This window comes from Mastigoproctus giganteus, chromosome 13 (assembly GCF_048544385.1).
Source record: "Mastigoproctus giganteus isolate SK-2022 chromosome 13, ASM4854438v1, whole genome shotgun sequence".
Taxonomy (NCBI): domain Eukaryota; kingdom Metazoa; phylum Arthropoda; class Arachnida; order Uropygi; family Thelyphonidae; genus Mastigoproctus; species Mastigoproctus giganteus.
This window is the reverse complement of record NC_143587.1, coordinates 7525419-7540818: the sequence shown is the minus strand read 5'-3', so window position 1 is coordinate 7540818 and position 15400 is coordinate 7525419. Positions and strand designations below refer to the sequence as shown.

Here is a 15400-nt window from a genome sequence, read left to right as displayed (position 1 = left end):
CTTCGTTCTGAGAACCTTTCTTGGTGCAAACGACGAGCCTCCAGAGCATTGCCGTCCGCCAAACCGTATATAAAGTGCATATCCGCTTGCTATTGATTTGAGTACATGGTCGGAATGGGAAACCACCAGATTCTGTCAGTACTTGTGATGAAGGAAATCACCTGCGGGAGATAAGACATTCCGGTTAATAACTCGGGAACCAAGCATTTCCGGAACTATGTTGATATAAAATATTTTTATTGTCTACATATGAGGAACTCATTCCTGAAGTTATGCCGTGTATTTTTGAGACACCCCGTATACTATTTTCTGTGCCTCTTATTTGTATCTGGCACAAATAATGTTCCATTTTGAAGCTCAGATGGATTTAAGGATTGGAAACATCTAAATCCAAACGTTCTTTTTCATGAGAAATCATTACACATAAAAATTTCACAAAATGGAAATTATTAGAATAGGGTCTTCAAAAAAGGTGGACTAATTGACGAAGCTACGCAAGCAGCACTAAGAAGCGAAATTTCGAAATGGCGTCATATATTGAAATGTATATTGTTCTGTGTTGAAAATAATTTGGCATTTCGTAGACATGCTAGCAATATCGATACCGAAGAAAAAAATTGTGGCGTATTTTTAAACTTAATAAAATTTGTCAGCCAATTTGACGTTAGTATGAAAATTGCTCTGGAATCGCATATTAAACACCACAATAATTATTTATCTCCAGAAATTCAGAATGAATTTATTAATTTGTTAGCAACAAAAGTACGAAGTGAAATAATTTAAAATAACTAAATGCAACAAGGCATAATCCCATTGGCATTGAGCATGCTCAAACCAATGGGATTCTTCATCTTTCTCAGAATAATCACCTCAGAGGGCATAAATTCAAATTGAGGAAGGACGGATGTCGGATAGATGTGCGGAAATTTGCCTTTGGCCAGCGGGTGGTTGGTTGGTGGAACCGACTTCCATCACTTGTTGTTGAAGTTGATAGCCTAAACAAATTTAAAGCTCAACTGGACAGGTATTTCGAACGAACGGAGGGGTGAAATGGGAGAGGGTTTTTTTTTTTTTTTTTTTTGGCTGATGCTGAATAAGCTTGCTTTCTTGCATCATATGCCTCTACTAATGCTAATGCTAATGCTAAAACTATTACTCTTAACATATTATGCCTTGTTGCATTTAGTTATTTAGTTTTATATCTATATAATATCGGTGTGGATACACCATAGATAACTCTTAATAAAAAACTACGATACTAGTGTGGGAGGCATCATTTCCTCTGTATCTCACATTGCGCTCGATAATAGGCCAATAGCTTTGAAACAGTGCCGTTTCACTTCCACGAAACAATAGATGACCGCTTGTCACGAGAAATGAAACGCAATCTCTTCTAAATCTCTAACAGGGTGCTTACAACAGAAGGTTGACCAGAGCCTATTGTCCGAATGTTTAATACACCTTGGTCTGGTTATGGGTACACAGAAATTGGTTGACCAGCTCGACTTGTCGGTATGTTGGACAGGTAGTCGGATAGGTTTTACGGGTCCCACTGAGTTTCAAATGGTAATCTATTTATCTTTTAATTCGGGCGTAACAACAGCACTATTGCTTGCTTGACGGCCACGGGTGCGAACGATGTGTACCCAGTAAGTCTCGTAATGCAGTCGTTATATGGAAAATTTTCGTTTCCATAAAACGAAGAAATAAAAAAATTCTAAACAAATTTGGCAAAGAATAAAATTGTATTTAGCGAATTCTGAAAATATTCGGTGAAAAGAAAACATTTATCTCTAAATAGAATCATTCGCTGTAAAGAAGTTTGTTAAACAGAGGCCCGACTGTAGTTATTATTTATTATGATTTTACCAATTATCGAAATAAGGCGCGTAGCCACGAATTTGCCAAGGTCGTCGAAAACCTTGGCAAAAACCACCGCGTCTTTTCTATAGCAGCTTTGACTGTTTTGTTATTAGCATCTAAATTAGCACAGGCGTCACTATAAAGTGCCCAGGGCAACAGACGCCTGTGCTAATTTAGATGCTAATAACAAAACAGTCAAAGCTGCTATAGAAAAGACGCGGTGTACTGACGCTACATTTATTATTATTAGTAGTAGTAGTCGTGGCATTTGATTGTTAATTTTCTTTGAAGTTAAAACGAAGAAAACAACTAATAATGACATGCTTACACCTTTTTCTCCCCTTTTACTACATGTATTTAATAAAAGAAAAAAATATATATGCATGTATATAGAGAGAGGGCGCTTCAAAAGATCGGTACCATACATTTCTTTCTATTTTATATTTTTATTAATTTTTTTGTCGTTATGGAGACTGGGGGAAGTGAATAGCCTTCTTTGAATGATTTTAAATGCAAGTATAATCGTTTACAGTTCAATCGTTATTGGCGAGAGACGATTATCTTATCATTAGCTGATTAGTTCGTCAAAGTTATACTCGCGATCCATCTCTTCAAGTGTACATTGTTTATATTCCAAGTTGCATTTTGAAGTCACATTTTCAGTAGAATATAGACATGGAAAAGTGTATCATAATTCGAAATTACGTCACATGTTCATATTGTATGAGGCAAAACAGTTAGTATAAATACTTCTAGTGATGTTCAAGTATAGGACACAGCCGAGAAGAATTCAGTGATGAAGGTATATATAAATTTCTGTGATAAATTCAAGGTAAGATGTTAAGTTGCTATTTAACCAGATGTTATTTGCGTTTGGGCCTAAACGTTTTTCTATATGAGATTCAAATGCAGTTTATTAGGAAGAATTAAAAAAAAAAAATGCACGTTATTGTAATTGTTTCGGTACGGGACTTGTGAAGTACAAACTGTGAAATATATACCCACACACAAACCATCTATTAGTAGCTCTTTTGCATTAGCCCTACGCGTACATTAAAAAAAAAAAAGTATATGTATACATTTTAAAATAATAGTATAATGAATTAAAAGCAGTGCTAAGCTTTGATTTCTAAATGAACAGTTCTGAATTTTTCAATGTAATCATTCCTTTTAAAGATCTAACATTTAAAATTTATGCCCATGCTTCACTTCTTTGTAAGTGTTTCACTGCATTTTACTTATGGAAAATTTGCAATTTTTTTTTTTTTTTTTTAATGAGCGCACACTCGGTGTTAGTTAATTCCAGTACTTTAATTTATTGACAAGAGTATTTGTAGGGATGAGATTTAATTGAATAGAAACATCATCATTCTTCTCTTTCTTGGTGATTCCCTTCTACTTTTGCCTCTCTCTCAGGGTAACTCTGGAATATTTTTTTGTCTGGTGCAGCATAAGCCTCAGGCTTCCTTGTACCATGTAAATAATAATAATAATTTTATCGCTGCTAAAAGCGGAGATAAAATCTCATTGGAAAAATTGAGATTAAATCTCAATTTTTCCATAGCCACACAATGAAACCTAAAGGTGAGAGAAGGTGGTAGTACATAATTATTTAAAGCCAGTCCTAGTTATTGTAGTAGGATGTGGTTACAAAGGAACTGGATGCAAAAAATAATTCTGATATCATATATTTGGATTTCAAGAAAGCTTTTGACACTGTTGTGCATGGAAGACTATTGTACAAATTGGAGCAGAATGGTATTAAGGATAAGTTGCTACAATGGATAAAAGGATGGTTGAGTGGGAGAAGACAGAGGGTGGTAATCAATGGGTGCTGCTCTTTGTGGACTAATGTTATTAGTGGAGTCCCACAGGGTTCGGTGTTGGGTCCACTGCTGTTTTGTATATTTATCAATGATATTGATAAAGGTATATCAGGCTTAGTGTAGAAGTTTGCAGATGATACAAAGGTTGACAGGGTTGTTAATAACAGTAATGGCAGTGTGCTACTGCAACAGGATCTAGAAAATTTGGGCAGATGGGCTAAGAAGTGGCAACTGAAGTTTAACCTTGACAAATGCAAAGTACTGCATATGGGTAGAAGTAACCCCAGAGAAACATACCAACTGTGTGGTACTACCCTTAAGGTGGTAGAAAATGAAAAAGACCTGGGAGTAATTGTGGAGTCAGATATGAAGTTTTCTGAGCAATGCAGACAGGCTGCCAGGGCAGGTCATGGGGTTTTGTCAATGATATATAGGAATTTTGCTAGCAGGGAAAAGGAGGTGATTGTCCCTGTGTATAAGGCAATGGTCAGGCCACGCCTTGAGTACTGCGTACAGGTCTGGAGTCCTCATTTCAGGAAGGATGTAGATTTGCTTGAACATAGGATGAAATAGGAGGTTTTTTTTTTTATTTGGCTGATGCTCTATAAGCTTGCTTTCTTGCATCATATGCAAGAAAGCAAGCTTACAGAGAAGGGCAACAAGATTGGGGAGGGGAATGAAGGGATCCTCTTACGAAGAGAGGCTTAAGTTCTGCAAATTGCAGTGGCTGCAGACTAGGCACCTGCATGGTGATCTGATTGAGGTGTATTAGGCCTTGAATGGGTCGAGCACGTTGAATTCTGATGGGATACTTCCACTTGTTCAGATTACGAACCTAAGTGGGCATAAATTCAAATTAAGAAAAGACAGATGTAGAATAGATGTGCGGAAATTTGCCTTTAGCCAGTGGGTGGCTAATTGCTGGAACAAAATCCATCTGTCGTTGTTGGAAGTTGATAGGTTAAATAAATTTTAGGAGGAACTGAACAGGCATTTAGAGGGAATGGTGTGATTTTTTTTTTTTTTTTTTTTTGACTGATGGTGCATAAGCTCATGCACTTGCTTTCTTGCATCACATGCCATTACTACTACTACTACTTCAAATTACTTCAATACGTTCTGTGCACTGTGTGTTAGTGTACAAGCAAGTATGTGTTTGCCTGTTTTTTGTGCTTAGTTACCATAAAAAATTTTATAGAACACTATTTATAGAAAGCATGTCGAGGAAAGTTATTGAGGGGAAAATGTGTGGGAAGGCAGGTGTAGGGTGAAGAAGAATTGGAATGATGGATTGGATGGGAAGAGGAAATTATGTAGGTATTAAAAGGCGTGTACAAGATAGAGAATCATGGTATCAGTGGAGCCCTGAACCTGCCTGAAGGCAGAAAACTAGAAGAAGACCCTAAAAAAGACTATATATTTGGTTGTCCCAGAAAGATCTCACAGCAGCTTTGTTTTTAAAAAGGATAGGTGGAACAGGACCAGGGCATGTCTGCCAGGGGCAAAAGTTTATGACGTAGAGCAGATATCAACTTTGAATGGCACAAAAGGCGATATTGTTAGCACTAATGATCTTAAGAGATATGCAGATTTAATTAACAAGTACTGGTCAACGTTGAAAAAAAGTCGCGAGCTAAGGTTGAATTTGAAAGTGGCTGCAATTCTGTCTAGACACGATAGGAGAGAGTATATGTGAGAGCCTTGTCAATCAATTCAGCCCTGGAGAGATTGTGCAAGGCTCATGGGGTAGAATTTTTTTAAGCGTCGTCTGTGCTTTCTAACAGGAGAGACTGCTTCTACAGGGATGGGATACACTTAAATAGAAAGGGTCCAAGAATATTTGCTGATGCTATTGCTATTGAGGCAGTGTTAGGTGGGTTGGAAAACTGATAGCTTGGGGGGGGGGAGATTCAGATTAAAAGATTAAAAGTAGGCAGAGGCAAAAGCAATTCTTGCATTGCTTCTATTGTAATGAGCAGCAGGGCTGGGGATTTCAAGAGCTACAAGGCTGAACTAGACAAACATTTGGGGTGACCAGATGGATGAAATAGGAAGTTTTTTTTTTATTTGGCTGATGCTCTATAAGCTTGCTTTCTTGCATCATATGCAAGAAAGCAAGCTTATAGAAATCAACTAATGCTAACTTGCTCCTTTCTTCTCAGGCTGCTGCATGCTCCATTAGAAGCAGTGCAGAGATTAGTTTCACCTCTGGTACAGCTGACTAACTATTAGTCTGTGTCCCTCTAGAGCCACTAACAATAGCTAATTCCTCTAGGACAGAGGTTGGCAACCTTTTTTGAGTGAAGAGCCATTTTTGATCTAATGAAAAAAAAAAAAAATAAAATATTATTATTAATATTAGCCATATGGTACAAGGAAGCCTGAGACTTATGCTGCACCAGCCAAAAAAAAAAAAAAAAAATTCCAGAGTTACCCCCTGTGTGTGTGTGTGTGTGTGTGTGTGTGTGTGTGTGTGTGTGTGTGTGTGTGTGTGTGTGTGAGAGAGAAAGTAATTATTATTATTATTATTATTATTATTAGCCTTATGGTGCAAGGAAGCCTGAGGCTTGTGCTGCACCAGCCAAAAGAAAAAAAAAATTCCCGTCTTACCCTGAGAGAGAGAGAGAGAGAGAGTTAGAAGTAGAAGGGAATCACCAAGAAAGCAAGAAAGAGAAGAATGATGACATCCAGCTCAGGACCCTGGGTTTGCCAAGCCCATACTCACCACATTTGAGCCACTGGGGTGAATTCTGGCTAAGTTTATGGATGTTTTCTGAACTTGCTCTTCTTCCAGTAGTGCTAGTATTAGCATTAGAATTAGTAGAGGCATATGATGCAAGAAAGCAAACTTATGCAGCATCAGCCAAAACAAAAAAAAAAAAAAAAAAAAAACGCTCCCATTTCACCACTCCATTTGTTCCAAATGCTTGTCCAGCTCAGCCTTAAATTTATTTAGGCTATCAATTTCCACAACAAAAGATGGAAGTCTGTCCCAACAACCAACTACCTGCTACCTAAATACAAACTTCCACAAGTAGAAGGCATCACCAAGAAAGAGAAGAATGATGATATCCAGCTCAGGACCCTGGGTTTGCCAAGCCCAATATATGAAGAGCCGCACCTCAGCTCAACCTGGGGGGAGGGGGCAGGCAGAAGTTTTTTTGAAATATTATTTTTTAATACTGAAAAAAAAAAAAAGTAACAAACATAGAATTAGGTACGAATTAGTGACTTTTGCTGCTGAACCTGAGTGAGTCTCTCGCCATCAGTCAAGTATGTCATAATTTTCATCTTTAAACATGCCAAGAGACTCGTATTGTTCAGATGGTTTCTTGATTTATTTTTAATATAGTTCATGTTTGAAAATATTTGCCCGGAGAAATACATTGAACAAAAAACAGAAGGCCAAATGCAAATATTTTCAAATTTATATACTTGTCCAGTAAGCTACTTCATGCATCGAGCACAATTTGGCCTTGCTTTGTCAACTCATCTATCACCGTACATTTGTGTAGAATTGTAAGGTCAGCCTTTTGCCTTTCCAAATCCTCAATTTCACTTTTAAGGCATTTTAGCCTTACACTCCACATATTCAAAGAGCTGCATGCGGCTCACGAGCCGCCATTTTTCTGACCCCTGCTCTAGGATCAGAACTTTTGCCATTGGGAATGCTGCTGGGCTGGCAGTCTGATGCAGAAGTGTAAGCTCAAGTGTTGAGTTCTTTACAAATAGCCAAAAGAAAAGAAATGGTTAGTTACTTCTAATGACATACCAAAACTGAGGAAACGGGCATTTTTTTTTTCCTATTTCAGTGTGTATGTGACATGTAAGGGCAGCCTTTTGCCTTTCCAAATCCTCAATTTCAGTTTTAAGGCATTTTAGCCTTACACTCCACATGTTCAAAGAGCTGCATGCGGCTCACGAGCTGCCATTTTTCTGACCCCTGCTCTAGGATCAGCACTTTTGCCATTGGGAATGCTGCTGGGCTGGCTGTCTGTTGCAGAAGTGTAAGCTCAAGTGCTGAGTTCGTTACAAATAGCCAAAAGAAAAGAAATGGTTAGTTACTTCTAATGACATACCAAAACTGAGGAAACGGGCATTTTTTTTTTTTTTTTTTTTTTCCTATTTCAGTGTGTATGTGACATGTTGGTAAGGCCTTCTAAAAGTGAAGGCTTTAGGGATGCTGCAGCTTTTATACTTTATGAACTTACAATGCTTCTTGTGTCATGCTCCATTAGTTCTGCTTCACTGGAATTTTATTTTCAAACTTGTCCAGACTTGGAATCACACTAATTATAAATTAAAAAATATATAAAATTTGAGCATGGTTCCTTTTTCTTATTTCATTAATTTTGCATAATTCATATCTGAAACTATCAGTAGATTCATATAGCTGGAAATAGTTGTACAAGGTATTTTAGCCCCATTTTTTTATTTTTATAAATAAAAATAAAATTTTTATTTTTTATAAATACTCACAGTAATAGAAGTTGTGTACTGCCAAAAATAAAATTGGTTTTTTATGTCTAAATGCCAACACTGATATAGAGTTTCCTTAATTCGGGCATTTCATTTTAAAAATCAGTTTTATTTAAAGAGAACTGACTTCCCAATACACACCACCAAAGTTTGAATCTCAGAAAAAAAAAAAAAAAAAAACCATCTCTGATTCACTTATCAGATTTTTGTCAAATGAGTAATAAAATAATCTCTGATGTGATAAGTACTTGTGTGTTGACATGACATAATAAATTATGCTAACATATTTCACAAACTGGAAAAATAATAAACATTGGATAATCTAAAAGTGTGAGCTAGTGTTTTCATCATTACTTTTTAGTCTGCCAGAGTGTGAAAGAGCAGAATATAATGGATTCTAAAATAGGTAGATACATATTTAAATTTTGTTTTTAAATTAATTGATGTTTATAAAAATGCAATGTAGTTTCTTGTGATTAGTCTGCTGGATTTGAATGCTGCTTGTATTTGCATTTACACTATTACAGATGGTCTCAGTAAAATATGAATTCTAAGTTTATTTATTATATATTAAGTGTTATTTATAGTAATAATAGAAGGAAAAAATAATTTTTCTACTTTTGGTTATATGTCACAAGTTTCAAACTGCTAGTAATATGTACAGTGCTTGACTTGGTACATTATGGCCCTGGTTGCCAGTGTGCCATTAAAAAAAACCAAAATCAGATCAAGTATACAGTGGTGTAAAGTAGTACAAAAAAAAAAAATAATAATTACATTTACTTTATTTTTGTAAGACATTCCTCTGCATTTTATCATTGACTAACTCTGGCTGAATCACAGGCTAACAGAGCAAAGATAAGAGGGAGACAAAAAGTTTTACACATATATAGAGGAGGATACACAGAGAACAGGAAAAATTAGACTAGCTTCTTATGTAATGGATTCAGGAAAATCATTGATAAAGTAGCTGATGACTTGTATGATTACCTTGCATTATTCTTTACATGTGAAAACCGATTTCACAATGAGGCGAAACTTACAAACCTGAGCATAGGGATATGGAAATTATAAAGAATTGTTTCCTATAAAAACTGTGATTAATGTCAAGCAGCTACTATAGGGTAGCTGTATATGTTCAGCCTCTCTTTCTTTAAAAAAATTACTACAGCTCTTATTTTGTTTTGCATGGTTATTATCTGCACTAAGTGTATCCAAGTTTTTTTTTTTTTTTTTTAAATTTATGTTAAGCATGCATTGTTCGAATATATTTTATTCATTAGTGAAAGAGGTTATTTTTTGTTTTAGAATCTGTTTGAATATGTTGTCAGTATTAGCATAAGGTGAGATAAGAAATGTAGTTAATTTCTTCACAGTTTACAAATTATGTGTTGATGAAATGAATAATTTTTATAATCACTAGGAAACCAAACTTGCTATGCAGGTAGCAGGTGTAGAGTTTCTGATAAGTAGAATTTTTAACTAGGCAGATATCTTTTCCAGTATTTGTTCGGCAGTCACTTTGATATCACTCTCTTGTCAATTAATTGTTTTGATGATTAATTTCATTTGTTGAAGTTAATTTAATGTTGCTAGTTCTTCAATCCCCTCCCACATACACAGCTATTCTGGGATATGCCTGGGGTTCACTTGCCTGCATACCAAGTTGGAGTTTTTAGTGAATTTAAAGGAAGCAACAAGGGAATGTCAGAAGTCAAATGGATAGCTGTATATGTTTGAATGACAATTAAAGTAACAAATGGAATGAGACTGTATATGACTGCTCTACACATTGCCTTTGTTTTAACAGGCTATGTTCAATCAAGATTGCGTGTGCATAAGAGTTATTACAAATGTGATTTACAGTGGTGATTTGCTGAGAGTCTGTAAATAACTAATTATTCATAATTGGACTTGTTCGTATGAACTTTTTTTTTTTTATTATTCCAGATTGAGGAAAATCAGCTGCTGAAATTGTTCCAGATCTTAGTATTAGTAGTGGCAAATGGTGCAAGAAAGTAAGCTTATACAGCATCAGCCAAAAAAAAAAAAACTTCCCATTTCACCTATCTATCACCTCCTACAGTTCTTTGTCTAGTTCTTCCTTGAATTTATTCAAGTTATCCACGTCCACAGTATCAGATGGAAGTTTGTTCCAGCAGTCCACCTGCTAGTTAAAGGAAAGCTTCCTCATCAATTCTGTAACCATCCTTTCTTGTTGTGTATGCCCCCTCATGTATGTAGTCTGAGCAAGAGGAAGCAGCATTAAGTTTTCTTAACCCATTCAAAACCTTATGCCTCAACACATCACCTCGCAGGTGCCTGGTGTCCAGACAGTGATTGCAGAACTGAATTGTATACAAATACTCAAGGTGTGGCCTGACCTTATACAATGGAATTCCTACTTATCATCTGCAAACTTAGACATTAAGCCTGATATATCTTCATCAGTTTCAGTAATAAATACAGAAACAACAATGGGCCCAGCACCGAACCCTGACGTCACCACCAAATACGGAGGATGCGGAAAGGTCAAGGGAATGACCACCGCATATTCCCGGAGCAATATGGCCTTAGTTGCTAATGCTCCTAAAAACCAAACAAACAACAACCGAACCCTGAGGAACTCCACTGAAAAAATTAGTCCAAGAAGAGCAGTGTCCATTGATAAAAACTGTCTTCTTCCACTGAGCCATCCCTAGCAGAAACTTTCCCTTAATGCCACACGGCTCCAATTTGAACAGCAGTCTCATATGTGCAACAGTATCAAAATCCTTAAGTCCAAATATATGATATCAGAATTATTTTTTGCACCCAGTTCCTTTGTTAAAGAAACCGAGCAACCAATTATATTGGTCAGACAAGGTCACCCCTTAATATATCCATACTGATTGCAGCATAGCTGCATTTCTGTCCAGATGGTCCTACATTATTTCTTTAAACAGTGACTCCATTATTTTTCCTGTAACAAAAGTTAAGCTACAGGTCTATAATTACTCATGTCACCCTTTGATTCCCCTTTGTGTATTTTGAGATACATTCCCACATCTCTAGTCCACAGAACCCTCCCTTGAATCCAGAGATGCTCTTATAATTATGGCAAAGGGATTTGCTTTCTCCCTTAATATAATTGTATAGATCGCATCCACACTTGGTACCGTTTTTTTATGTTTAAATTAAACAATTTCTCTTTGTCTTGTTTAATCTAAACAAGTCGCAAAATCAATTACCTCCCTTTTAGAATTTGATACATTTTGGCATCCTTATCCCTAAAAAATTCCTCGTGTTTGAATGTAGATGCAAAAAAGCGACTTCTTGTAATCTGGTTTGGCTTGCTTAATGTCTTTTGTGACTTGATTGTAGACTAGTTTATAGATGTGTGTGCTGATGAACACACTTAGCAACCTAAGTGTGTTCATCAGCAGTTAAACATTGAAATCAAGTGGAGCAATGCGATTCAACCCCTTCCTTCTACTGTTCATGTAAATAAAGAGGTCTTTGTTACTTTCCTTGGTATTCTGAAGAATTCTCCAGAGACTTCTTGTAATCTGGTTTGGATTGCCTAACGTCTTTTGTGACTTGATTGTAGACTAGTTTATATTTACAATTAGCTCCTATAGCACATGATAATTTGTATGCAACTCATACATTTGTTTTCTCTTCCACTTTTCTCAATAGTTCATATGACATCCATTTTTCTAAGCCTTGAACAGTATATCTTAGTTGGTATGAAAAGCCTTGTAGCTTTTATGATTGTTTCCTTGATTTTTCCCATTTAGGATTTATTGTTTCTAATATATGTTGTTCCCATTGTATAGAATTTACAATAGCACACTTTTACTCAACCTTTTACTCATGTCAACTGGAAGCACTACCTTAGATTTTGTGCGCTTTGTAACTAAGAGCATAACCCTTTCTCTCCCCCCCCCCACATCTGAGATCAGCAGCCTCTCTGTATACATTATACTCTCCATATTCAAATTTTGCATTCCTTATAATCTGAGTAATATCATCTGATATCTTCACAATGTCCAATTGATGACTTGACCAGCACTCTAAATTCATCAGATTTATTTTTTGTGCTCCCGGAATTGGTGTACATGCAAGTATAAATGTCACTGACAATAGCTACCTCCTGTGGGACCAGTAGCTATATCATATCCCATTCCAGATAGATCTACAAACATCAAACAAGTAGTGCATTTCATAAGGCCATGATTCAGAGGGCTGTTGTTCCACCCCTGAGGCACGCCACTCCTGCTACTTTGAGCCCTTTGCTTTGCTGCTGTGGTCTGAGGCATGATTTCCATTCCAATTCAATTTAATTGAGACTGTTACACTCTGAGATTGTTGCATTTAAGTAATCTACTTAAATGCAATTATAACACTATGCGCTGGTTATGCAGCATTAATATGTCTTATGCTAACAAGTTTACATCCATGTCTAATAATAATAATATACAGGCAACTCTTGGTTTACAAACCAGTTCTGTTCCAAGATGTTGTTCGTTATACATTTTTTGTTCGGTACGTGTATCTTGCATTCCTGAGCTTTTACGATACATATCGTATAAATTAGCTGCAATGTCGTATAAATTGGATATCAAGGTTTTCCCCCCAGAAACTGGAGTTTTTTCATCCAGCAAAACAGGCAAATCGACCAGAGGTCAGACGCAATTTATAGGCACAATGCACATATGGGTATATGAATTAAATTTCCAGGCAACCTAATGCAATAGTTTGGATTATATCAAGTTTGTCACTAAGCTTTAATGTTCTTCTTTTCTTCTCTCTCTGAGTTGTAGTAGAGTATAAAAAAAAGAATTTATTTAATTTTGAATTTATAACTTATATTAACCTGCTTTTCCTCATTTATTCCTCTTTTAAAGAATGCAGTTTGATTTCTTAATGCTTTTTTTTTTTATCATTTATTCCACTTTTAATGAAGATCTCGCTATGGGATATGATATTGGGCGCTTCCAAGGAGAGGTGGATGAAGAGCTAATCTGTCCTATTTGTTCTGGTGTTCTGGAAGAACCATTACAGGTAAGCAGATGGGAAAGGACAAATTTTAACTATCTATCTGTCTTAATTTCATCTGCAAATTCTTCTCTCTCTCTCTCTCTCTCTCTCTCTCTCTCTCTCTCTCTCTCTCTCTCTCTCTCTCTCTCTCTCTCTCTCTCTCTCTCTCAAGTCTGTAAAATTTACACCAGCAACTCTTAGCATTTGAATCTGATAGTTATTGGAAAGCAAATCATTACATAAAATTTAATTTAGAAAAGTGAGTTGTTGTGTAAAAACACTGTCCTTTTGCAAAAATCATTACTTTAATTATGTCTCAAAATGAAAAAAATTTGAGAGGCTACCTCATTAAAGCAAGATTGAGACCACTAATTGGCAAAATATTTCTTTTAATATAAAACTGTGTGTGTGTGTGTGTGTGTGTGTGTGTGTGTGTGTGTGTGTGTGTGTGTGTGTGTGTGTGTGTGTGTGTGAGTGAGTGAGTGAGTGTGTGTGTGATATGTCTTAATATATTAGTAATTAGTATGAAAGTTTTCATTCTAGGCTCCTCAGTGTGAACATGCCTTCTGTAGAGAATGTATTCAGGAATGGCTTTCTCGTCAACCGTCATGTCCAGTAGACCGTCAGTCAATTACTTCGGCAGACTTGAAACCTGTGCCCCGTATCCTACGTAACTTGTTGTCACGATTACAGATTTCATGTGATAATTCAACTTTTGGTTGCACAGCTGTTGTTAAGCTAGATAGACTATCTGCTCATAGAGAGGAATGTGAACACAATCCTAAGAGACCAGTGCCATGTGAGCAAGGTTGTGGGCTTGTAATACCTAAAGATGAACTGAAGGTATCTATTTATATTGAACAGTCTTTTTCTGTATAGAAACGTGTTTTTATTCAATACTGATTAAGCAGTTTTTTAATTAATAATAGTATTATGTTTAAACAATTTTATTGTTGAATAGGTTTGTAAATTAGTCTTGATTATATCTCAGAATGACAGAGATTAAGAGTTCCTAGGTGATTAGAATCAGCTATGTTTAAAATAGGAGACTTCAGAAAGTTTTAGATTGTATTCTGCATTTAAAAAAAAAAAGAAATTAAGTTAATAAATTAATCTAGTAGCTAAATATCATTTAGATATCTAATGTGATTCTGTGTTAATATACACTGGTGTTCAAAGAAAGTGCATCACCACTGAAAATTGTAATTGTTGTCTGAATAACTTAGGTATGTGGCAATATTTCTTACAGATTGCATCAGATAAGATTGACACATGTAGGTGATGATGTAATATTGCATCAGCTGTTACTTTCAGCTATGTAAGCACGCTCCACAAGAGTTGCAGTCATTTCTTGCTCGTGTCAGGATGGTGAGTTACATGCAGTTGATGCCACGAAGAAAGAGTGCTATTGTTGCTTTACATGAGCAAGGATGTTCTTCCTGTCATGTTTCTTATACAGTGTCTTATAATCAGTCGACAGCGAGTAGATTTCTTTCCAAACTTAAGAATACTGGTTCTGCTGATAGGAAAAAAGGAACCAGATGCAAACGAGTCTATGCCAAAACATGACTGCGTTTTGAAGCACAGAGTGGTAGGAAGTGTAGTAACAGTCAGAAGACACCTCTTTAAAAATGGACTTGTAGCCTGTTGTCCTAAGAAGCCCCTCCTCACGCAAAGAATGAAAAAGGCCCAATTAATTTGGTGTAAGTGACAACCCAGTTATGAAGTATAACTTCACAATATGAGAGATGGCATCTCTCATATTGTGAAGTTACACTATTGCAACACCAGGGTATCTGTCCACCCACCGAAGAAAAGCCAACAAGCTTTCAAATGATGCAGTCTGGGTGGTGATATCCACTGAGAATAAGTAACAGTAGTTTTCCTCACTGGTGAAGACTTTATACATCTCAATCAGGTCATCTCACAGGTGCCTAATCTCCAGACACTGTAATCTGCAAAACTTAAGCCTTCGTTCCAATCGCTAATCTTGTTGCCCTTCTCTGTACTCATTCCAACAGCTCTACATCCTTCTTAAAATGAGACCTCTAGACCTGTGTACAGTACTCAAGGTGTGGCCTGACCATCACCTTATACATGTGGATATGTGCTTTTGTAATGGGTGGCACCTGGAACGTCAGTTCATCTCTGCCTCATATCTCTGTGAAGAACAGTACCACTGTAAAAGGGCCAGAAATAAGTAGTGTATT

The 15400-nt window shown here is 36.4% G+C and overlaps 1 protein-coding gene across 2 annotated transcripts in view; it reads left to right on the top strand.

Moving 5' to 3' along the window:
* The first annotated feature begins 2538 nt into the window (after positions 1 to 2538).
* elgi (E3 ubiquitin-protein ligase NRDP1 elgi) overlaps positions 2539 to 15400 on the top strand; it is a 37829-nt gene continuing 24967 nt past the window's right edge. The window contains exons 1-3 of one of the 2 annotated variants that reach the window (XM_090387191.1): positions 2539 to 2665; positions 13117 to 13214; positions 13734 to 14033. In XM_090387191.1, the coding sequence (XP_090243317.1) occupies positions 13125 to 13214; positions 13734 to 14033 (390 nt within the window). In that variant the 5' untranslated portion in view covers positions 2539 to 2665; positions 13117 to 13124. Of the gene's footprint in view, positions 2696 to 13116; positions 13215 to 13733; positions 14034 to 15400 lie in introns of both variants that reach the window. The other variant, XM_090387190.1, reaches the window with a different exon arrangement.